We start from the raw sequence: 25,279 nt of genomic DNA on the forward strand, positions 1-25,279 counted from the left end.
TATTTTAGGGGTAGCTAAATGCATCACAGAATGGATATAGTATAAATACTGAGTCCATCATAAAGTGGGTATCCAGGGGCCAAACCTGGCAATCCACACCCAAGACACCAGTCCCCTGTGTCACATTGGCTGGCTGGGAGGTCATTATGTAACACAGGCTGCCTGGAAATTGCAGAGATCCATCTCTGATGGTGAGTTCTAGGGTTACAGGAGTATAACAGGACACACCACAAAACAAACTGGTCCACGTGTGAAGAGTTGAAATTACTTTTTATTTTAATCATAAAGAATATATTTTTAAAGGGGGCTTTAAATGGGTAATCAATGGTAGCCTTAGCAAATTTTGAAAATCAATAACAAGAACAAATAATAACAACATAACAAATCCATAACCAAAACAATTAAGATAAAGAACTTAAACCAATAATCAAATAAAAATTTAAGCTTTGCAGGATTCTCTCACTGCAGACTGAGCAGCACAGACCTGGAGCCTGTGACTGACCTTGGACAGATGGTAGGTAGCAAGGCAGTCAATGATTGCAACAGCCTTTTCAAGAAAAGCATAGCCATGCCTCTTTGGGGCTTTATAAGTCAGTTTTCACCGAGTTCAAGGATAGAAACATTACAGGAAGTGGCTCAAACACAGTTGAGGGCTGAGGACTCAGTCAGCTTGTGAAAGTACTTGACAGTAAACTGACATAGTAAGTTTTGTATTTCAACATCTCCTCCCTCCATGGTGTGGTATTTCTCACTGGGCCATTTGCTGGTAGATGTCAGGTTTCTGAGTAACTGTTTTGTTGGGTTTTCTGTATTTCAGTCTTATATTTGATGCTTTTTTTCCTTTGGGAGTACTGAGCCAACAGACACATGGATCAGACTGGGTCTGGATCACCTGGAGGTCAGTTGGTATTTGCCTCATGGTAAGTTCAGAGGTATAATGGGGTGTCTTTTTCTGAGGAGGCCTTGATCCTAGGGTGAAAGAAGTCACGCTTTCAAGGTGTCTGTGGCTTCCTTTGGCTTCCTCAGTTTCTCAAGCGGTATTGTCAAGAAGGAAAGGGAGTCAAGGCCCAGAATCAGCCATCCTGGGTCAATGGCTGGGCATAACCAAGGCCTATTCACACATAGGAAATAAAATAATAGTGAGAAAGTGCATCACAATCCAGAATTTCCTGGAGACTGGACTCAGCAGGTGGCTCCTGGTTTAACAGCTCCTTCTGAAGTAGGCTATCATCCTGGGCTGTGGCCTGTTCCAGCTCATGTGTCAGTTTCTCTGACCTAGGAGGGAAAGGCAGTTAGGACACAGTCCTGCTGGGGACCTGCCATTGTCAGCTGTTAAACTGCTGCCTCCCACCACCTCAACTGTGCTGGATGCTCAACATGGATCTTTGACTTAAGTCATTGTTTGTACCCCCAAGGAATAAGAGTCACAGAGTAGCTGGGCATAGAACATTCCTCAGCCCTAAACACCTGTAAGAATTTGGCTGAGTAATGGTTTTTCTGTTCTACTAGAAAGTAAGGGTCTTTCTCTTACAGTCTGAGGACATCACTTAGTAAATTTAACAAAATATTAATAACCTAGCCAACAGCATAGGAGTGATACTCATTAATCATGATGAGTTACTGATAAACCACATCATTTTATTGATAGCCATATTGCAGCCTTGCATTCTGGACACTCAAACAAGGTCATGAATATAGCTCAGGCTTCATGCCCAGGAGGCACCTTGAACATGACCAACATGCAAGACAGAATCAGTCGGTAATCCTAGAGCAGCATTTCCTGAGATGTGTGCCTGAGAACACTGGCCCTGATGGACTCCGGGATCAAACAGAACCTTGAAATTTCCTTAACCAGAATTGGGAATCTGCATCCTGACTCTTTGACCCCTGAAAAGGTTCTGATCTTCCCTGCAGCTGAGGCATCTGCCTGGGTTCATTCTGGAAAGTCCTTAGTCTATTCAATCTAGAGAACACTTGTCCCAGGAAGTGGGAAAAGGCTGCACAGAGCAGTATTCAAAGGTAGGAATCACTTCTTTACAGGGGATGTTCCTAAGTGAAAATGTAATTTCAGCAAGGCCAGGTGATTCACAACTTTGGATTCCATCATGGGGAGGCAGAAGCAGGCAGATCTCTGTGAGTATAAGGAAAGCCTGTTCAGGCCATACCAGAGCACTCAGAAGGGAGAAAGGACACCATTGCTCAGACACACTGAGTATTAAACATATTGATTCCTGGACAGAATTGTTTGTACACTCAACCTGATCAATACTCTGAATTGTTTTTGCCCTGCTTGTAGCTGGGAGCCATGCATGTGAGTAGGAGCCCATAAATGACAGTGATCCCAGCAACAAGGGACCCACTTGTCTCCACCTGCTCCCCCCAGCCTGGGTTCCTACCTCATTTGGGAGACCTCAAAGTGATGCTGCAGCTTTTCTGCCAAGTACTTTTCCTGGGTGATCATCTCCTTCTGCTTCCGCAGGACTTGCAGGCTTCCCTCCAATCTTTCAAATTCCTGTTCATTAGAACATTGTGTTCTTAGTGGAGTGTTGTATACAGGCATGCACAAAGTGTCATACACATGAAGCACATACAAAGGATCAAAACAGCTTACTGGTAGGTGAGGCAAGCCAAAAGACCTTATACTACACTCATGGAAAAAAGAAGTGAGCAGAACACAACATCATGCAAGATCAACGGATGAGTAGATGAAGCACACCAGCACTTTCAGAAGAGTCTCACAACTCTGCCGTCATTCCTTGAGGATTAATACTGCTGTGGGGAGTGTGCTCTGTTTGGCCAGACTCTGTTGAGATGGCTAGAGAATTTACTTCAGAAGCAGCAAATCGCCCACCCCAGCACTCAGCTTGTCAAAAGCCCCCATCTGTTCAGCCAATCAAATCCAGATTGTATTCTCCACAATGGTAGACTCTCAAGGAGCACTCACAGAAAACAGGGCTCATGAGCTGCTACTCAGGCTTATGTCAGTGTGAACCAATAGTCAGTCAAAGGGAAGAGAACACATTGGGATTCATGAAGACAGGAGAAGGCCACATGCCACCCAAATCTATGACTATGAGGAGGACTCATTTGGCATTTACATGGGATACTCCTCGTAAGCTGCTTCGCCTCTGTGATCTCACATGACCCCTGCCAATCACATGAGCCTCAGGACCCACAATTCACTCATTCAAAGCTCTGTGCATAGCATCCTACCTATCGAAATGACATGAAGGTTTGATATGTTATTGACCCATTTCCCTCATTGGACCACAGTTTCAAGCAGAGGAGCAGAGATGGTTTGCCAATAATTTAGTTTCTCAGAAGAGGCTAACTTCCCAGAAGTACTTGTGCATGGACACTGAAGTGAACACCTCAGATGGCATGAGGTGGGTGGCTGGATGGATGAGTAAGGTGATGGGTGAAAGCACAGGTGAGTGGATGGGCAGACAGAGACTCCAATGGGCAAATGGTGCCAGACCTTAGCCTGACCCACCTACCTGCCCCTACCTGTTGTTGCTGGGTTTGGAGGTCACTGGTCTCTTCCTCTTGGTCCTCCCAGATCAATTTGAATGCCGCCAAGTGGTGCTTCAGCAGGACCAAATCTTCTGTCCGACTGTTGTTCTCCTGCCTCAGCATGGCTACCTGCTCCTTAAGCTGAGTATGTTCCATTAGGACCTGGCTGTGCAATCCACTGGAAAAGACCCTCTGTAGAGTAAGGTCCTGCCAGACTCTTTCTGCCACCCCTGCCTCCAGGAACCATCACCCAAATGGCCCCAGGTACTCAGGAAGATGTAGCAAGAGCCCAAAATAGCCATGACAGCTACACTCAAAAGGCCAAAAAGAGAGCAGCTGATTAAAAAAAACTGAAATACTTCATAAAAAACCCAACACAAATAGGGGTCCATGTCCTTTCAAAGGAAAGAGGTGTCCCTCAAATGTCCTGAATATTAGCAAGTAGTGGGCAAATACCCTCTGAGAGAGGACAGGAGACCAAAGGGGAGTTTATTCTATCTACAGTTTCCACAGAAACCAGATCTGTAAAGCCTAGGCCTGAGCTCCCAGATGCTCAGGGCTGCCTGATATTCCCCTCACAGTGAAAATTTCTTTTCTTTTCTTCCTCTTTGCTTTCCTTTTCCTTCCATCCTTTGTTCATTTCTTCCTTCCTCTCTTTCTTTTTGTTTGTTTGTTTGTTTGGTTGGTTGGTTTTAAACATGGTTTCTCCACTTAATAGTCCTATCTGCCCTGGAATTCTCTGTAGACCAGACTGGCCTTGAGATCACAGAGATCTGCCTACTCTGCCTCCAGAGTACTGGAATGGCACCACCACAGCTCAGTTTGCTCTTCTACCTAGAGGCTCCTGAGGCTCCAGGACAACGGTGGGAGGAGTGGATAGTCTCTTTCATACTTAGCAAACTAAGTACAAGTGACACAAGTCAAAGAGATGCTTGCTAAGGTGCAAAAAGGACAGAACCAGAGCTGTGGACTCTCCAGTCTAGAGACAAAGAAAGGCAGCAATGGCCACTCATCAACTATTGGGGTCCATGCCAACAGGCACTTACCGATAGAAGACTGTCAGGTTGGCAAGCTCATCCACCTTCTCTGAAGTCTCGGTGTTCTCATTCTGCAATCTCTGTAGGTCAGTCATGACCTCCTCATGCTCCATCTTCAGATCTTCATACCAAGTATTTGGCCTGTGGGAGGGCAAGGTACCAGGAACAAAGAACTTTATGAATATAGGCCTCAAGGATCATGTGAACACAAGCTGTTGTCCTTATCTACCACAACACAGTGGAGGTCTCAGTCTGGCTACTATGTACTGAAACTTCCTGGTGCTTAATTAACTTGTAAACCTGGCCCCAGGCAAACAGAGGCTGGGTGTTCAGATGGAGCGTCTCCTTGTGGCATGAGCCCACACATTAGACCTGGAGAGGCATCTAGCTCTCTGTTCTCAGGAGTCTATGCCACAGGACTTGGCCCACAAGAAACCTGCAATGATGTTTCTCTTGTTTCAGGACAAGGATTCTTTTTTTTTTTTCTTCCGAGACTGGGTTTCTTTGTGTAGCGTTTCATCTTTCCTGGAACTCACTTGGTAGCCCAGGCTAGCCTCGAACTCACAAAGATCTGCCAGGCTCTGCCTCCAGAGTGCTTGGATTAAAGGTGTGTGCCACTACCGCCGGGCTTTTTTTTTTTTTTAAGATTTACTTATTTATTATGTACACAGTGATCTGTCTTCATGTATGCCTGCATGACAGAAGAGAGCACCAGATCTCACTATAGATGGTTGTGAGCCACCATGTGGTCGCTGGGAATTGAACTCAGGAACTCTGGAAGAGCAGCCAGTGCTCTTAACCTCTGAGCCTTCTCTCCAGCCCCAGGACAAGGATTCTTCATCCTGGGTTACTACTTCTGAACAGATGGACAGAGCACATAATTCTGGAGATGAGACCCAACATCAGGACAGCTATAAAAACTCCCCAAGGGATTCCTATTTGGCATCAAGGTGAACACATACACAAGAGCAGAGCTGCTTAAAGTGAGGATCACAGATCTCATATCAGCACTGGCATCACCTGTAAAGTATGAGCCAGGCAAATCATCAGGCCCCACCATAGACACCTGGCTCCCAGAGACTGGAGGGACCCACAAACCTCAAATGCATGTAAGCACACAGACACACACACACACAGACACTCACACACATATGCTGGCAAGCATGAAGCTATGCATGCAGGAGAGAGAGAGAGAGAGAGAGAGAGAGAGAGAGAGAGAGAAAGGCAGAGAGTGCAAGAAAGAGTGAAAGAGAGGAGAGCACACATGGGATACTGAAGAACTTCGTGGAGCAATATTGTCCAAGAGTATAACTCATAACAAATAGAAAAAGAGTGACAAGCCCCAGGACTTTCAGTCACTCATTGAAATAAATCAAGTTGCCTCAGGTCCGACAGGCTGCTACCAGGATCTTCCAGCACACAATTACCTACCAGGCAATTTCAAAGACTCACACAAACTCACAGCAGCTAGTATCTTACACAAGCCATGTCATGGTCTTTTCCAGTGCATTCTGGGAACTCAGACAATACTGCCTCCATCCCTGAGTTGTGTGACTCAGACCACAGGGTTGGGTTTTCATTTAGAGGAAGCAGAATAGTTAGTATCCCCATCTCCCTCCTGCCCAGGTTTCAAATTCACCACTGAGAGGCATTTAAGGATATGAAGTTGGGCACAGGGAAACCCTGAAGGTTCAAGCTCTTAGAATCCAAGATGTTAAAATGAAGATGAAGGTGACTTTGCAGATGCAAGATTGACACCAGGTTGAAACAAGAGATACCTATTGTGCATGGATCCTTTCCTGACGAAGAATAGTTGATCACGCAGCTCATTTCTCTCCCTTGTCATCAGCTGCAGCTCCATGTTCTGTAGCTAGAGTTTTCCTGACTTGCCCACAGTCAGGACAAATCTCTGTCACCCGCCAGTCCCACAGCTGCTCAGACCCAACCAAGTAAACACAGAGACTTATATTGCTTACAAACTGTATGGCCGTGGCAGGCTTCTTGTTAACTGTTCTTATATCTTAAAGTAATGCATTTCTACAAATCTATACCTTGCCACGTGGCTCGTGGCTTACCAGCATCTTCACATGCTGCTTGTCCTGGCGGTGGCTGGCCGCGTCTCCTTCTGCCTTCCTGTTCTTTTATTTCTCCTCTGTTAGTCCCGCCTATACTTCTTGCCTAGCCACGACCAATCAGGTTTTATTTATTAACCAATCAGAGCAACTTGACATACAGACCATCCCCCAGTACAGCCAAGTGCAGACCATCTCAGACACCTGCACTCAGGCCCATGGTCCTAATCATCCTCTATGCAAACCTGCTGGGTAACGCCACAAGGAACCCAAGAAGGGCTCCCACAGGACATACATTAACATCCCACAGCACTTCCCCTTTTCTTTTTTTTTAAAAGGAAGGTTTTAACTTTTACACATCTCCAAAGCCAGCTTGGTATATTTGGGAATTTGGGCGTAGCTTCTCTTAACTACTTCCTGCTGGAGGGGGCCGCTGTATCTTATGGGGACACAAAGAATATTTAAGGATCATGGAGTAGTCCGTGAGGCTGTATCGTCTGAGCCAGTTGCCTTGAAACAATTCTGGATGTTGAATCATCTGGGCCATGGTGTCATCAGAGACCTTTCAGGTGGTCTTGGCTGGTCAAACCTGATGTATCTTAATCTGGAACAAATCCATAGCCTCTGGCTTTCTGTAGAAACAAAAGCAGAATCTCCTTTCCAAAGCAAAACATCCTTAGACATAAATTACAAAATTGAAATACCTTTAAAATATACACATTGATTTAACTGAGCAGTCTTTACAATCAAATGTCTTTCTGCAGTTAAAAATCCCAAAGACAATATAATCCAGACTCTCTGTGTGATATCCATCTTTACATGGCTTATTTTTTATATTATTTTACTTTCTCTTTAAAGACTTTATTATTTTAAAACTTTCTATTTCTTTATATAACTGTCTATGTTCCTTTTCCTCTCTCTTCCAAGCCTATGTACATTTTTACACACATTGTACAGCATTTAAAGTCTTGTTCCATCTGAATCTGTCTTATTGTGAATCTATTGCTTTAAACTGGAGCATTTGTAAGACTGAAACAGCGCTATGGCTGCTGGCTCCGTCCACCTCAGCTTCCCAACATGGCGGTGGTACGTTTACCGCCAGCTCTGGGAGCTATCATGAGTCTATGCTTTTATCCAAGCAGCGTGTAGCCCAGAAACCTTTTTTGTTTTGTACTAGCAAAGGCTAAATCCACCACGCAGCTTAATGTGCCACTTGCAGAGGCCTCATTTCCGCCTTACTGCAGGTTAAGCGCACACGCCAGGAACCCGCCAGTAACTCAAACCGGCAGCTGCCGCTCATTTGAGAGAGACAATTAGGAACTGTTTTTAGCTCCGTTTTAGAATCTTTTTTCTCAGGTTTTAGGTGGAAACTCTTGCCAACACGTTGGGCGCCAAATGTAGCTGTAACCAACCGTCTTATTAAATAAGAAACACAGAAATAATGCAAAAGAGAAAGCCGAGAGGTCAGAGCTCAGAGCTAAAATCTCACCCTTCCGCCTGCGGTGTCCCAGCTTCCCGAATGAGGCTTCTATTTCCTGTTTGTTCGTCTATTTAAAGTACTTTGTTCTGCCTTCTCATTGGTTGTAAACCCAAACACGTGACTGCCTTGTCACTGTCTGAATGTACAGCCCCCTAGGTCTTAAAGGCATATGTCTCCAATGCTGGCTATATCCCTGAACACACAGATATCTATGGGATTAAAGGCGTGTGCCACCACCGCCACACTCTTGCTATGGCTCTAATAGCTCTGACCCCCGGGCAACTTTATTTATTAACATACAATCAAAATCACATTTCAGTACAATTAGATTACCACCACAATGTTCAGCCTCTGCATCTCCTTCCTCACCCCTTTCTTGGTGAGGAGGGTTGGGTGGGATGAGGTCTCCATAGCAGCCTCTGTGGGTAGATGAACACAAGTGAACTTGCATAATGATAAGGCATAGAGGATGGACAGACCACCCTGAGGCCCAAACAGAAAGATAACCTCTGCAACTCAGTGTCAACCCAAATATTTTAGGCCAGGTGAAGATGTACCCTCTGTAAATCTAAGCTTTCTCACCACTCTGTAGAGATGTGGCTATGTAAGCAGCCAGAGGTTTCCTCTGCCTCCCTACACATGCTTCAGGGAACACAGAGATGACTTCTTCGGGCGAATTCATAGCAGCACAGGATGCAAAATGCATGGACCCAGAGCCCTGAAGTCTGCCTGTGCTTTCAGAAGCCAGGAGAAAAATAATGTGGTGTACAAGCACTCAGGTGCTGTGGACAGTTTAGATCTCCTGCCTGGTCACTCCAGGCCTATGGCTGGGATTGAAATGTCATTCTGAGACACAACATGGTTAACAGACTCATTAAGTCATCCCGCTGCCAGCCAGGACCTGCAGAGCTTGTACAAAGGAGCCAATCTCTACCCTGGTCCCACATCTCTACAGTTGTTTGACTACACTAGATATCTACCTGCCTTCCTCAACTGATGGTTCAGGACCCTAAGGGACCACTGTCAGGGAGAGGTGTTCAGAGGAGTCTGCTGGACAGCCTGACGACATGATGTCTTGGCCAGAAGCACTTGTCTCTCTCTCCATGTGACTAGTGTCGACAGCCACTGCACCTAAGGGAAACTCCCGAAGCTGAATTGAAGTGATGCCTGGCCTCAGCTGGGGACACATTAGTCAATCTGCATCTTGCTTGTCTCCTGCTGTCCCCACATTACACCCCCAAGACCCAGGAAAGGTAAAAGATGAGCATGCCCAGCATAACAGCCTTGACCTTGCCAGATCCTGGCTTAGAGGAGGCACACACTAATGTTCTGGACCCTGGACCTTCATGAATTATGAGAAGCAGGGACGTCCATTTGCTTTTCAGAGGCTCCAGCTCCTCTGCCCTAATATTGGAGGGCCCAGTTCTAGCCCACCTCCTCCAGGAAGCCCCCATCTCCTGCCCAGCACTCACTGTGTCTTCCCCAGAAACCCTTTTTGGTTGTTTTCCTCTGAGACTCAAGGCCAGCCTCCTTCCGTCTCTCTCTGTTCTTCGGATGTTCTCCATTCTCTCTTCCAAGGAGACCCCTCAGTCTTGCCAGCAGCATGTCTATGCTCTACCCTCTAGGCTGAAGGAATGTCCTGAGGGCAGTTGATGTTGCTACAACACTGGTGACATCACAGGGGATGCCATGAGCTCTCCAGGATACAATAGAATGTCCAGAGAAGGGACTGCTGATGTCATGGGGAACAGCCTTTGCCACCCTGCTCATTGGTTCTCCCTTAACTGATACAGAAGCCCAGGTTCACTTTCTAGGAGCCTCTCTTGGAACATAGAGGAAGCCATTCAGCACCTCCTCCTTCCAAAGCCAGAGTTCTCTTACCTTCATTGGAAGCCCCACAGTACATCCCATGTTGGGAATTTAGCCATACTATCCAAACACTACCCAAGAATGTCTCATTCCTTTTTCAATATCCCTCTATTCATCAATATGATCAATTAAATCCTATTGAACCACAGATGAAACCCTAACTCTTTTCATTCAGAATTCAAACTCGGATTGAGTTCAGACACTTACATTCCTGATGATTACCTTGGTATGCTGTCCAATGCCCAGATTTGTTATACTCCTGGGTGTACACAAGCAATGTCTTACTGTCAGTAAGAGGTACCCCGCCTAGAACCTCTCTCTGTCCATAAGAGGCTTTAGAGAAACCACCTGTCTTCTTCCTCAATACTGCTAATGATGTACAGTCTTCACTTGGGAGCCACAGGCTACAGAGACCTTCAAAAGAGACTCCGTTTACTAGGAAACTACAAGTTTCTATTTCCCATGTGTTTAAGCCAGTTAAATTCAGATAGACAGTGTTTAGCCAGGAACTAGCCATCACATCCTGGACCTCACATCGTAGGTGCTTTTCCAGGAATGCTTTGAAGCTGGTTTTCTTCCTTCTACAGCTTCAAGTTTCAAGGTAAAGTAACAACAAACACTGTATATCTCTCAGACAGAACAAATAAATAACAGTAATGTAATTGTGTGAGCATATCAGTGGCAAATCCAGCCTAACTGAGGAGTAGAAAACCAGGACTGTGTCCTGACCTCTGTGGGCCTAGACAGAGGGAAGATTGGGTGCATGTTAGCCTTCTCTGCAGAGACAGAGTGAGGTGGAATGGACACTGACCAGGCTGAACAACCATCCTGAGACCCTGCAGGTATGGTTACAAGCAGACTCCCAGTCAACCTTCCAAGGAGCTCCTGCTGAGGCCATGGTCTTTGTCTGACCCTCTGCACCATTTAAGTTCAAGCAGGCATCTGTCCAGGGGATACATAGTTCTTCCATTCAGCAGCTGACAGGACAAGGAGCCAAGGTCAGGAATGGTGATCTCCTGCCATAAGCTATATGAAAAAAATTATGTACAATTCAGTTGTGTTTAAAATCAGGGGCCTTCTGCATAGTTTTGGGGTCTATGTTAGCGTTGGGCAAGTGCTTGAAGAGCCAGTTCCAACGTTCATTGGCATTCCCATGATGATGCATTCCGACACACCTGGAGCCAACCAGAACCAAAGTCAGAGAGCTGGAGTCACAGCGTGGAGAAAACATAACTGAACCAGGTTTGCAGAGTTGGGATCTGAGGTCCAGCTCTACCACATACTACCTGGCTGAACTTGGCTCATCATTTTCCTTCCCATGTATATACCCTAGGGGGATAGCCAAGGAGCACTGTCTCTGGAATGACAGTGCCTGCCTCAGGCCAACAGATCACCAGAAGCCAATTCAGCTCAGCCAGTTCTCTGCAACAGGAATAAAGAGCAGGAGATAGACAGCCTGTGAGAGACTACTTAGGCAGAAGGATCTCTGCACATGATCAGGAGATGGTCACTTTGCCACCTGCCTCCTTAGCTTAGTGCCCAGAAGAAAAGATACCAATGGGGCTGGAAGTGCAGGGCCAGGGGCAGCATGGTCCTTATCAGACACTGGAAGGCAGGCCACCACTGACTTCCAGAAGGGATGGGGATTTCCTCCTCTCCTGGCTGCAGTTCAAGTCTGTCGGTCATTCTTTTCCTTCTTTCCTTCCTTCCTTCCTCCTTCGTACCTTCCTTCTTTCCTTCCTTCCTTGGAACTCAGATATATGCCCATTCATGCCTCCATTGTTCTGGGATTAAAGATGTTGGCACCCACCACCCAGGTGCAGTTCAAGATCTAGGGCTCTATGCTAGGACCCCTACTCACAGGAAGGAAGCAGGAGGTAGATGCATTCTAGTTTGATGCCAAAGACAACTCCAGAACAGAGAGACAAAGTGTCAAACTAACCCCAACACACAGTGAGATCTACCACTGGGCTAGAGTGCTCCACACACAGAGAGAGGAGACATTTCCAGGTAGGGTGGTGGACAGAGGCTGCACCCAGGCTGCAAAGGTGTCAGTGATGGGTGCTGGGTTTCAGTCCTGGTGTCTGACAGCTGCATTCTGGCTTGTGCATGGGCTTCTCCATTCTAACCCTCCTCACTTTTCTTTCTCTTCACTTTGATGTTGTTTTGAAGACAGGGTCTCACTGTAGACTTGTCTGACCTGGAACTTGCTATGTAGAAGAGGCTGGGCTTGAGCTTACAGAAATCTGCATGCCTCTGCCTCCTGAGTCCTGGTATAAAAGGCATCCATCTCAAGGAATGGATTACTTATTACCTTCTCTCTCTCCATCTTCAACCTGTGTCTCCCCATTTTCTGGGCTATGTGGCTCTTAAAATGATGTTCAGTGCCTTACCAGGAGGCAGGACCACAGGCTACCCTACTGCTACACCTGGAGGTTCTGCCACTGTCTACATTCTCTCAACCCTAGACAATATGTAAGTTGTTAGTCATTGTGGCCAAGTACAGCTTCAAGGACTGAAAGGTCCCCACTGGCTCAGGGTCCATATTTTCTTTTGGGAACTGAAGAACTGTCTGCACTGAAAGGAGCTCACAGAATGGGGAGAGGGGAGCAGGGTGCCTTAGTTAGACTCTGGAGACAAATGATCCCTTCATTCTGTAGGACATAGGCCACCTACACTGCAAACCTACTGTATACTCGGTCTTTCTTGTACAAAGTAGGCAGTATCAAAGAGATGGTCAGTTGTCTTCTCAAAGGAGGCCAGCATCAATACACTCTCCTTCATGTTGGCCAAGCCAAATTTGGTAATAACCAGGTGTTCACCCTGTGGAAGGGAAGATGGTCAGATGAGTCTCAAGCCACTCCAGGAAGTTCAAAACCAAAGTAGAAGACATTATCCCAATACTAGAACCAATAGGAACAGCCAAGCAGCTATTCGTGGTACCACTAAAAGCAGGTGGTTTTTAGTGCAGCTTCATAGCCATTGGGGCTTGATGATCCCAAGGGCAAGGAGCCTGTCACTTGTCAATTGTACCTGGATGCTGTGCCACACAGAATTAGGAATCTGAGTTTTAAAAAGGGGGTTGCTTCTCCTTTCCTATGAGCATTAAGCTAACACTAGAAACAATTTAGCTTATTCTAGTCAAGGAAACAAGCCAAACATACAACAGACTCATACAGGACCGCTGTTGTCACATTTTATCATGTGAGGGAGGACTTCATGAAGCCTCCCCTGAGGATTTATAGCCAGGTGGTGATTATTTGGGGTGGGGTGGGGACAGACATATTCTCTAATAGTGTAAAAACTGGTGAGTTGCCCGTGGCTCAGTAAAGAACCTGTCCCTAACATCTGCCCTTGTAAGCAGCCCTAAAGACATTCATTGGGTTGTTAAAAGTAGGCATCAAAATAGAAGGACTAGGAGGAAGAGGAAGGGTATAAGGGGGCGTGGGAAGTGCACAAGAGAGGGTAACAGGAGGTGAATATGACCAAAGTGTGTCAGGATATACATACATAAAAGGATCATAATCAAATGCATGTTATGCTGTAACTTGCTTGATAATTGTTTTGTTATATGTAATTTTACTATGTTAAAGTCAAAACCTTCCTGTTTGAAAAAAGAAAAGGGGAATTACTGGGGATGTCTTTCTGCATGCTGTGAATGTGTTGCTTCAATTGACTGATAAATAAAATGCTGATTGGCCAGTAGCCAGGCAGGAAGTATAGTATAGGCAGGATAAGCAGAGAGGAGAATTCTAGGGAGTGGAACGCTGAGTCAGGAGATACTGCCAGCTGCTGCTGCCATGAGAAACAAGATGCAAAGTGTAGCTAGAGTTCTTCTCTCTGGGTTCTGACAAGCCCCAGCAGTCCCTTAGCCCACTTATACAATAAACATACAGACAGACGCTTATATTATTTGAACTGCTCAGCCATTAGCTGAGGCCTACAATTGTCTAGCTCTTACTCTTATACTAAGCCAATTTCTCTTAATCTATATGTCTACATATTCCATGGCTTTACCTGCAGCCTCTACATGAGGCTCCCTGGATAGCAAGCTGGTATCTCCCCCTCTCTGCCTTCCTGTTCTTTCAATTCTCTTCTCTGCTAGTCCCGCCTGTACTTCCTGCTTGGCTACTGGCCAATCAGTGTTTTATTTATCAATCAATCAATTATCCACAGCACTTCACCTTTTCCTTTTTTTTTTTTTAAAAAAAGGAAGGTTTTAACTTTAAATAGTAAAATTATAGATAACAAAACAATTATCAAGCAAGAATTACAGTTACAATATTAAAGAAGTTATCCTATCTATCTTATATTTGTGAGTCTAAGGTTTTATATCTAACTTATCTTTTATCATAACTGAGGAAATTATAACTAGACTTCAACTACATCAAAGACCTAAGAAGGATATAATATTACCTGAGAAATGGGAGAAGGTGCAAGCAACTTTTGGGAGTCTTGCAGGGTAGACAGAGACAGCTGGCAGCCTGGATGATCATCCGAAGTTTTCTTGTGAAGTTGGGGAATCTGTCTTCAGCCCACAGGGCTAGAGTCGCTTAGTCCTTTTTTTCTGTGTCCTGTAGAATGTCTGGCAGTTTCCTCTGTGAAGCAGGAACCTAAAGGACCATTTTGTGAAGCAAAGTTCAGTGGACACCTTCCCATGGGTCCTGCATGTTCAGTTGATCAAACAGTCCAGGCAAGAACAGTTTCTTGCCCAAATGACTATTTTTGCCAATTTGAGGATAAAGTACATATGGAGTGCCTTTGATGCCCATCCTCCTCTCTGAAGTAAATCAGTGCAGCCAGGAGCAGGTACCTTTAAAGTGAACATTTTGGCTTAACTCACAGCTTTTACAATCAAATGTTTTCCTTCAGTTACGAATATCCAAGACAACATAATTCAGATTCTCTGTGTGATATCCATCTTTACATGGCTTATATTCTATATTACCTTTACTGTCTCTTTAAAGACGTGATTTTTAAGACTTTTTATTTCTTTAATATAACTGTCTATATTCCTTTCTTTTTTCTTCCAAGCCTACAAACATTTTTACACATATTGTAATCCGTTTAGAGGTTTATTCCATTTGAATCTGTCTTATTGTGAATCTATTGTTTTAGACTGCAGCAATTGTAAGACCAAATCGGCTGCTGTGGCTGCTGGCTCCTCCCACCTCAGCTTACCAACATGGTGGTGGTATGTTTTCCGCCAGCTCTGGGAGCCATCAATTTGAAGAAATAGTGGGTCTATGCTTTTATCAAAGCATTGTGTAGCCCAGAAACCTCTTTTTTTTTTTGTACTAGGAAAGACTAAATCCACCACGCAGCATAATGTGCCACTTGTGGATGCCTCAATCCCTCCATACTGTTGGTTAAATGCACACACCAGGAACCTGCCATAGTAGCTCAACCCTGCATGTTGCGGCTAGCTACCTGTATGAGACATGAAGCAGGAACCTGGTTTTGGCTCCATTTAGAATTGCTTATTAAATATTTTCAGGTTTAAAGTGGAAACTCAAGCCATTGGGTGCCATTTGTAGCTAGAGTTTTTCTCTCTGGGTCCTGACAAGCCCAGGCAGTCCCTTAGCCCACTTATAAAATTAACATACAGATGCTTATATTATTTAATCTGCTCGGCCATTAGCTCAGGCCTACCATTGTCTAGCTCTTACTCTTATACTAAACACATTTCTCTTAATCTATATGTCGCCACATGTTCAGTGGCTTTACCTGCTCCCTGGATGCCAAGCTGGTATCTACCCCTCTCTGCCTTCCTGTTCTTCCAATTCTCTTCTCTGCTAGTCCCACCTATACTTCCTGCCTGGCTACTGGCCAATCAGTGTTTTACATATCAATCAATCACCCACAGCAGTAAAGTACTGGTAAGCCATAAATCATATGGCAATTGAGATTAATAGAAATAGGTTAATTTAAGATGTAAGAACTTGATGGCAAGAAACCTGCCACAGCCATACACTTTAGAAGCAATATAAGTCTCTGTGTGTTTACTTGTGTCTGAGTGGCTGCAGGCAGGGTGGGACTGGAAAAAACTCCAACTACATTGTGCATAATTAATATTTGCTAATAAATGCATTTGAGTAAACAAAATCAATGGGTCATGAGGAAGAGGGCCCAAGGTTGACCTCTGACCTCCACATAAACAGAGGGGCATCCACATGATTATGCACCTACATGTACATACAACAAATAGATATAAACTTGTATTGCAGATCCAGTGAAATACCATAACCTTTAAAAAAATTTAAAGCAGAAGTAGACATACTTCCAGACACCCTCTCCTTCAGGGCTGGCATGGCCCCACCTGGTGTAATTTATTCTTTGGTGCTGAATTGAGTCCAGGGACTCAGGGATATTTACCTTGACCTTGTTCTATATCTGAGCTACATCTCTTGTTCCATAATGTCTTCTACTGCAGGACAGGCTTATCAGGAAAGGGTCATGGAAACACAATGCACTACTGTATAGAGAGGAGGCAAACAAGCATAGCAACTTCCCCTTGTACTCCCACCTGAGAACAAGGTGATTTACGTGTGTGTGTGTGTGTGTGTGTGTGTGTGTGTGTGTGTGTGTGTGCTGGAGATCAATCACAGGTCTCATGCATGCTAGGCAGGCACTCTACCACCGAGCCTGTAGCCCTACTCTTTGGAAATGGCTACAGAAGCAGCACTAGGAAGGGGTTAGGGAACCATCACCCAAGTTCCCTGGGCATCCTAGTGTTGTTAATTGCCAGTTTTGCTGTAGAATAAGACTCAGGACATGGACAAAAGCCATATTCAAGCTTTTCACCTCCAATGATTGGTTGTCTTGAAATTCTTACATGGAGAATTTACTGAAACACCCGATCCCATTAGCACAAATGGCCTTTGGTGGTGACACCTACTTCCTGTCCAGGTCAGTCCTCACAGAAGTGTGCTTTCTATGCTGTATAAACTCTCTGGTTGTTTGACAGACATTGGGTTTCACAGCCCCTGACAACCTGGAGCATCCTTTCTCTCACACCTTGTAGGTCATCAGGTTGGAGAGCAGCATCATGAGCCTCAAGTCGATGCTCATGCCATTGTTGACATCTTGGGCTGGATCTTGTTGATTATGGTTGTCTGGGAAGCCTTCAATGCCCAGAGTTTTCTCCACCTAGGGAGAGCTAGGAGTGAGTGGAGGCAGTCCCTTCTGGGAGCTACTTCACTCCTACTTTTTCCCTTTTGACAAGCACAAAGCAAACACTGCTCTATTATCAAAGTAGATTGTTGTGTAATTATTGGGGAAGCAAATCCCAGGGTCAGGAAACTGCTGGGTATTGGCTGAGGGTCCAGATGCAATGGTACCTCATAGGTGTTACTGGATGTGATCTGGTTGCCTTTTACACCATTGGTGGCCATGACTGCCTGCAGGTTGTCACCTTTACTAGAAGCTTGAATGTCTCCTTCTGACTCTGCTCATTGATATGGATGGCAGCTCTGGACACCCCCAGGTGCCCTGTACCACCACCTACATTCAACACAGAATGCTTAAGATGCTACAACCATTATGTTCCTATTAAGAGGCTCAAAAATAGGGCTGAAGAATTGGCTGGTAACCTAGTTCACGCCATTCTCAGCCTATTTATCACCAGCTGTGTGTGTACTCTAGGAGTGACTATGTACTGCATGGGGTTAGGGGAAAGGTGGTTCAGAGGACTGTGCCCCAACCCACAGTCAGCTTGAAGAGAGAGTAGAAAAGAGACTAATGGATAGAGTTGCAGTCTCAGAACTAAGGATAAGAGAAGAAAGGCCTTTGTGCAGCTTGGGATTTTTGATTGTCTTAGCTCAGGAAACTTCATTGATTGGAAATCAGACACCCTGATGAAATGTTCTGGAATTTTCTATAAATGTAGAATTGAAGGATTGTGATCTGCAAAGCCAGAGCCTGGCTCCCCACAGACTACATGTTCTCCCATCCTCTGTCCCTCCCCCCAGGCCATGATCCTAAAGGAGCAGTCAGTGATGCAGAACCTCCCTGGCAGTTCCTGCCTCTCAGAGCTGGACCAGAGCAACAGCGCCCTCACCATGGCCCTGTGTGGCTCCAAGGGTGAGCTAAGCCCTCAGGGTTGGCTGTCTGTGTGCCCTGCCAGGGGTTTGGCTCTAGAATGTGTCTTTGGTCATAACATCACAGAGGCTCTTCATTTCTTTAAGTGCCTGTCTATAAATCATGGAGGACTGAGCTTTTGTTTGATTTGGGTGGGGGCAGACATGTATTTTGAGAAACTGGTGGGTAATTTGCCCGAGTTTCTGAGTTTGAATGTGTTTTGACTGAATTTGGCATTAAAGAATTTAGTCTTAGAATTTTCAGTAAGAGATTTAGTGATGTAACAGTCTTTTTTTTTCCTTTGGCAGGTTGATTTTGGTTTCTAATGCTCTTTATTCAAAAAATATTGATTTTTTCATTGTTGTTTTTTATTTATTTCTGTCCTTGAGATAGAGAAAGTGCGGTACTTCACTGTCATTTTGAGAAGCCCACCAAAACGAGGATTTTTTTTTTTAAAGCAGCAGGGCCTAGGTGCATTTCATGCAGGAGCCGCCAGGTGGCGGTGTAGCGAGAGGGCGCAAAGCAGCATGTGAGACGCCTCTCTGGACAGACCCCGTGGCAGAAGAGGAAGCAGCACGTGGGGCGGCGCTCTACGGTGTCTGAGGGACAGCGGCTGCTCTCTGAGCCCTAAATCCAGAAGCGCCCGGGAAGCTGCAGCGACAGTGGTTTCTGTAGTCGCAGCCCCAGAGGGCACCCGGAAGCCGGCACCATGGTGAAGGAGTGGTTCTGGGAGAAGGATGTAGCTAAGAAAACGGAAGACGCGACCATTGGCGGAGGCTGAGGTCCCGGGTCCCAGAGGGTTCCAGGTGAGGGACAGTTGTGAAGGGAGCGGAGAGAGAAGTTCCAGGATGGGATTTCAGATCTTACCAGGTCCCTGAACTGCGGCAGAGAAAGTGGGATGGACCGAGCAGTGTCAGAACGGGCATCCTGAGCCAAGATGCCACCTCCCGAAGCCCCGCGGTGACTCCTCTCAGGAACTTTTCCCTGGCACGAGGAGACAGTGTGTGCTGACCCGAGGTTGCCAGCCAGAAAGTGGGTTCACAGCGGCTAGGTGGCAGGCTGAGATCAAGCTGCTGTTCTACACCCTCTGGCTCAGAGCTTAATTATTAAACGGTAGACCTTCCTTATGAGTTTTCAGGGTTCCTTCCCTACCCCCACGGATCCGTTTATTTTCCAAGAACACGAGAGAGTCCTGAGGCCAGTGTTTGGCCCTAAAGATTCCGCATGAATGCAACATTTGCTGCGTGGTCTAGTGGAGAGTAGTCGAATCAGCCATGGTCGCTGCAAATGCAACCACAAGCAGAGAGGATATTGGGAGCACACATAATAATAAGTCCGGGCTCACCACACACCAGGCCTTTTTCTAAACGCGTATTGGAAGGACAGGGTGGGCTGATAGAAGTGAAGCAGGGGACTTACACTGTGTGAGACTTGCAAGGAGTGTCAGACTTTTGTAGTATTTGACCAGTTTGAGTAAGATTCCTCCTTCTGGGAGGTCATGGCAGGGATCCAGACTGGAAATGATGATGGCCTGAACTGGGGGTGGGGGCCTGAGGATGGGTGTAGGAACATGGAGAGAAGAGGATTCAAAAAGGCTTAGTGTGTAAAATCGAAAAAGGAGAAATGAGATGGACATTATTATGTGTGTGGTTGACATTCACTAGAACAGATGTCTGACCTGGGTGACCTCCAGCTGTTCTAAGAATCCACTCCTCCCAGTACTTTACACCCACCCTATACACTTAAAATACTTTCTCTCACAGCAGCCCCAGGATACTGTTAGAATGCAGATGAGGTCAATTGTGATGGCACAGGCCCATAATCCCAGCACTCAGGCCAAGGCAGGAGGATCATAAGTTTGAGGCTAGTCAGAGCCACATAGCAAGACCCTTCATTTGAAAAGAAAACTAGATCTATGTCACTTGGCTCTTCCAGTCGCTCTCTATTACACTGACACTTAACACTCTCCTGATTCCCAAGTCTTGCCCCCCTCCACCCCGCGGGCCTTACTAGAGCCATCCTGTACCCTTAGCTAGCTGTCTGTGCCCCATTGTGCTGCTTGCATGTGGTTGCTTGACGATGCCCAGAGTGTGTGGGCCCAGGGATCTGTCTTCTGTTCCAGTGTTCATTCTTCTAATTGCCTTATGTGAGAGCTCCTTTCCTACTTGGAATTCAGCTGGAAGGTCAGTTTTGTGGAGAAGCTTTCTGTGGCGACCCCATTGGGCCCCCAGACGACACCATTTCATGTCATTTTGATTCTCTACATCTTTTATGAACAGTCATCACTCCATGGGACATTGGTTCCAACCCCCCAGCACTCACAGACACTAAATTATGAACATGTTAACTCCTTTATGCAAAGTGGCATGGTATCTCTAGATAATCTATTTGGCCTTGTAAATTGTTTGTGTTTTTGTCTCTTGGTTGATTGGTTGGGTGTTTTTATTTTTTTTTTTTTGTTTGTTTGTTTTTTAGAAAATAACGAAAGGGAGAAAGCCTGTACCTGTTCTCAGTGCCCCTGGGCAGGCTGTTGTGTCACTCTGGGAGAACTGCTCTTGCTAGTAAGTGGTTTATAGACTTTGCAGTCCTTTGGCCTTTCAGTTTCCTGGCATGCCAGAGTCTTGTACAGCTCTGACAGATCCTCAACTGTGGTCTGGCCTCTGTTCTCTTCCTACATTTCCCAATGCCCTTTAATATTTCCTACCTTATTTTCTCTGATGGTAGGGCAGTGTTCATGGCAGGAAGGCGGGTCCTAAGGAAGGTGTTTGGTGAGGGCCTCTACCCCTCCCCCTGGTTTGTGTCATCCCTGCTGCACCACCGATGCCTTCCATGCTCCGGGGTCCTAAGGGCAGGAGCTATTCAGATGCTTTTTTCTAACTTTGTTTCTCTCCTAGATCCCCAGAGAAAATGTTTGTTAAAGTCAACTTAAGTATAACATTTCATTATTGAAACTTAATATTCAGTTAATAAAATCCCCAGAAAATTTAGTAAGTAGAAACCATGACACATAATGACCATTTTTATTTGTTTGTTTGTTTTTTGAGCCTGAGTCTTTCTATGTCAGTGGTTCTCAGATTGTGAGTCTTGACCCCTAGGGGTCGAACAAACCTTTCACAGGCGTCACCTGAGACCATCAGAAAACACAGATATTTATAGTACAATTCATAGCAGTAGCATAACTACAATTATGAAGTCACAACAAAAATAATTTAATGCTTGGGGGTTCACCACAACATGAGGAACAGTATTAAAGGGTCTCAGCATCAAGAAGGTTGAGAACCATTGCTCTATTTAGTCCTGCCTCACCTGGAGATTACTATGTAGACCAGGGTGGCCTGCCTGTGCCTTAAAAAGCAGGGATTAAAGATGTGTGACACTTGCCCAGCTCCATTCTTGGGATTTTTAGATCTCTAGTAATTTGCAGAATTCTTAATAAGTTAGTAATTCATATTTAAATATAATATAATATATTTGTCACTCTTTAAGAATTCCATACATGCATACAATATATTTTCATCATGTTCACACCCTACTTTTCCCCTAAATCTCCTCAGATCCACTGCCTATCTCTTCCCAACTTCATGTTCTCTATCTTTTAAATAACCCACCAAGTCAAATTTATGCTGCTCATCTCTTAAGGGTATGGGGTCATCTGCTAGAACACAGTTAACCCACCAGGAGCCTCTCCCCTCCCTAAAAGCCATAAACTAGCAATGGCTCCTTAGCTAGGGTGGAGTGTTGTGAGCCCTTCCCCTCCTCCACAACAGAACACTTACACTAATCAACTTAATTCAAAGGTAATATAAACTTATTAAGAAAAATTGATTGTAATAAAAAGAAAACAAACTCAGTAGTTAGGTGCTTGCAAAAGGATTTCAGTTGACTATCCGGAACCCACATGTGGTCAAGGAGCCAGCATGGTGGTGTATGTTTATAATCCCAACTCTGGAAAAGTGGAGACTTGAAGAACCCTAGGGTTCACTGGCCAGCTTGCCCTAGGCAAGTCTCCAGCACATAAAAAGTTTGAGGCTGCATGGGATTCTGTCTTCAGAAAAGCAAACATAGGGAAGGATAGATAACTGTATGCAGAGTTCTGCAGCTGGTTTGATTCCAAAGTGTTGGCACCTGGCTTTGATCTGCCTTTTGTGACTGTTACCTTTTGTGTCCAGTACCTTCTGTTTGAAGTATGTAAATCTTATCTGAGAGTTTCCTAAAGTTTTGAAGCCTATGCAGAGCTTGGTTGTGGGAGGACTCAGCAAACTGAGATGTCCTGTGTCTGGGAATTGCTATGGCATTTGTCTCTTTGGGGAGCTTCAGATAAGAGGTTTTGGTATGCAGAAATTGACTTGCTAAAGGTGTGAATTGTACTTCATAAAAAAGCCCTTTGCAAAGCTATGGTGAGTCAGTTGGACAGAGGCTGACTCCCCTGCAGCAGCAAAAGCTAAAATTTATCCTAGAGTGCACCTGTTTCTTCCAAGGACAGTGTGGACCCAACACATGACACAACAGATAACTTTACCAACCCTGAGGAAACTAACCTCCTGTCTCCCTTCCTTCCTACTTCCTATAGGAGAACTTGAATACCTTAGTTGTTCTGAATTTGTTGAAGCGCATCCCAGCTGAAGATGTCCCTTTACTTCTGATGAACCCAGAAGCTGGAAAGCCCTCTGATTTGATTCTCACCCGACTTTTGGGTGAGATCCTAAATGATGCTATTAAAAAGGTCAGTGTCTCCTGTTAACTTGTGCATTCTGCATCACATGCATCTAGAGATGTTAGCCCACTAGAATGCAGGAAAACTCAGAGAGCAGGTTTGTTTCTGATCTTTCTGTACTCATAGCACCGGATCTCAGGAGCCAAGACGCAGATGATCATGGAGGACTGGGATTTCCTGCAGCTGTAGTGTGCCCTCTACATCAACAGTGAGCTCTCTGACATCCCCCTCAACATGGCCTCCAAGAAGTGGACTTGAGGCTTTGTTCAGTGCCTGAAGGGGAAGCAGGGTAGGTTCCTGACAAGATCTACCATTGTTACCTACTGAGGGATTATATGGCTGTTCAGATCCCCAGAAACAGCACAGGGCATATCATGGAACCCTTGTTGGTTTTGATTTATTTAGATTGATTTAGAGGTAATCTGTCAGGGAAGAGGGTGGATTTCTCTGGCGGAACAGTCATCTCACCTGACCCCAACCTCCGGATTGATGAAGTAGCTGTGCCAGTTCATGTGGCCAAAATTCTAAGTTTTCCTGAGAAGGTAAATACCATTCAGCTGCCCAGTTCTTTGTTTCCAATCCAGTGTTTCCATTTTGATAGTTCATGCTACATATAGAGGCAAGTCCCCAGAAACTCACACAGCTTTGTGAAAATATCTCATTCCATTGTTTTTATGGTTTTAAAAATAGTCCTCTGTCTGCATATACATCTGCATGCCAGAAGGGGGCATCGGATCCCATTATAGACAGTTGTGAGCCTTACTGTGGTTCCTGGGAATTGAACTCAGGACCTCCAGAAGAACAGCCAGTGATCTTAACTGCTGAGCCATCTCTCCAACTCATTCCACTTTGTTAAACACACAACCTCTGTAACATCTACACTGGTGCAGTCATAGTTATAGCTGGTGGTTGTTGGGTTTTCATTTGTTTCTTTGTTCCGGAGGTGGAGATCCAGCCTGGGACCATGTGTGCCAGGCATGTAAACACTGGATCACTGACCTACACCCTGCTCCACACACCATGGGATCTCACTGACTCTAAGGAGACCATTCTTTTTTTTTTTTTTGACAATTCTTATAAAATAGCTATATTCAATAAGTTTATTTTTAAGTGGGTTTTTTTTTTTAAGAGAAGGTTTCACTATGTAGCTGTCTGTCCTGGAAATTACTATGTAGTCCATGGTGGCCTCGAACTCACAGAGCTCTGCCTGCCTCTGCCTCCGAATCCTCTGGGATTAAAGGCCTGTGCCACTATGCCGGTCTCAGCTTTTTAAGTGTTTAAAGGGGTGATGGATAAAGTACTTCAGTTACTGTCTTTGTATTCTGTTCTTATTTTTAGTGTATGTGTGTGCATACATGCTTGAGTGTGAGTCCACATTTACACAAGTGTGCATGTGGAGGTCACAGGACAAATTTCAAGAGTCAGTTGTTGAGACAGTGAGTTCCAGTGATGGAGCTTAGGTCCTCAAACCTGCTGGCAAGTGCTTTTACCAAACCAATGAGCCATCTCACCAGCTCTACCATATTGCTGTCAGGTAGAGACAGCATGAGAGGACATTTAGACATGTTGGTGTTCTGGAACTAAAGAAACAAAATAATACCAGAGCTCAGATTATCCTGTGTAGTCTTACAGGTAGAGATGAGGTCAGAGTCCCAAGTGTCTAAGTCCTCTAGAGGGGGATGCTGATCTTGTGGCCTGGACTTCTCATTCAGCCTCCCTTAGCTGTTTCCTAGCATGACTGGGGCGTGGGGGTGATAACTGCCTCCTAGTTACTGAGAGGTCTCTGACTCTTACCATGCCACTGGTCAGGTCTCATCATTCATCCTTTCCATGGCTCCCAGGAATTATAGCTTCAGGGTGACAAGGCTGAGTGAGAGGGTTCTTTGCTGCACTTACAAACGACTATAAAACTTGACCCTCTGTGTTTCTCTAAAGGTTACAGCAGAGGATTTCTTTCCAGACCCCATGATCATTTCCATTCCCTGATGCATCAGTAGCTCTATGTGTTGCAAGAAAAGACAATCTATGTGTGTTTCTGTTGCTGGGGATTGACTCAGGCTAATTCCTCCCTAATGCTAGACTAGTGCATTAACTGATAAGCTAGCCCCCCAAAATTGTTCATGTTCTTGACTGTTTATGACACTAGTTAAAAGTGACAGGCCACATTGTTGGGTCACATGCTTGATACAGCTTTGTGTCCTGTCTGTCCCTCTGTGGAAGTGAGGATTTGATGAGCCAGTGAGCCAGATAAAGGTGAAGAGGGTAAGATAGCGGCCAGAGTCCCTTGTGCAGACAATGTCTCGTCTGTACTTGTTTGTTATCCCCTGATGCTGTGGACATCTGCTGGGAATTGCCCTTTGGTTTTGAGATGTGCTACATTTGTCAAAAGGAACTGTGAATGTCTTTTCCACTCGTGGTGTGAGGAGCTGTGACTTAGGATGTTCACAAGTACAGTATGAATTTCCAAGAGCACCAGGATAACCTAGAAGCAGTGGTTTCTGGAAAAACAAGTTTG

The 25,279-nt window shown here is 45.2% G+C and overlaps 2 protein-coding genes and 1 long non-coding RNA gene across 4 annotated transcripts in view; 1 reads left to right on the forward strand and 2 right to left on the reverse strand.

The window, feature by feature from the left end:
• LOC143267301 (disks large homolog 5-like) overlaps positions 1–25,279 on the forward strand; it is a 143,535-nt gene that overhangs the window by 67,954 nt on the left and 50,302 nt on the right. The gene's annotated exons all lie outside the window — the stretch shown is intronic.
• LOC143267306 (uncharacterized) overlaps positions 1–25,279 on the reverse strand; it is a 230,488-nt gene that overhangs the window by 23,750 nt on the left and 181,459 nt on the right. The gene's annotated exons all lie outside the window — the stretch shown is intronic.
• Positions 176–9,755, reverse strand: LOC143267302 (disks large homolog 5-like). Of its 2 annotated transcripts, none has more exons than XM_076544611.1 (6): positions 9,575–9,754; positions 6,329–8,521; positions 4,560–4,691; positions 3,508–3,691; positions 2,397–2,512; positions 176–1,111 (listed from the first exon to the last, which is right to left on the reverse strand). In XM_076544611.1, exons 2-6 carry the CDS (start codon positions 6,409–6,411, stop codon positions 985–987), a joined length of 642 nt encoding a protein of 213 aa, XP_076400726.1. In that variant the 5' UTR covers positions 6,412–8,521; positions 9,575–9,754; the 3' UTR covers positions 176–984. The 2 variants fall into 2 exon arrangements, with proteins under 2 accessions (XP_076400726.1, XP_076400725.1); XM_076544610.1 differs by having other exon boundaries at positions 177–1,275; positions 9,575–9,755.

Source organism: Peromyscus maniculatus, chromosome 9 (genome assembly GCF_049852395.1).
Source record: "Peromyscus maniculatus bairdii isolate BWxNUB_F1_BW_parent chromosome 9, HU_Pman_BW_mat_3.1, whole genome shotgun sequence".
Lineage (NCBI taxonomy): Eukaryota > Metazoa > Chordata > Mammalia > Rodentia > Cricetidae > Peromyscus > Peromyscus maniculatus.

Bases quoted from the DNA above. Each gene is read 5' to 3' on its own strand.
- LOC143267302 (XM_076544610.1), bottom strand. From the start codon at position 6,411: ATGGAGCTGCAGCTGATGACAAGGGAGAGAAATGAGCTGCGTGATCAA. The intron at 2,513-3,507 runs GTAGGGGCAGGT...TCTAATGAACAG, and splicing joins TCCAAACCCAGCAACAACAG to GAATTTGAAAGATTGGAGGG. The intron at 1,276-2,396 runs GTAGGAACCCAG...TTTCCCTCCTAG, and splicing joins TTTGAGGTCTCCCAAATGAG to GTCAGAGAAACTGACACATG.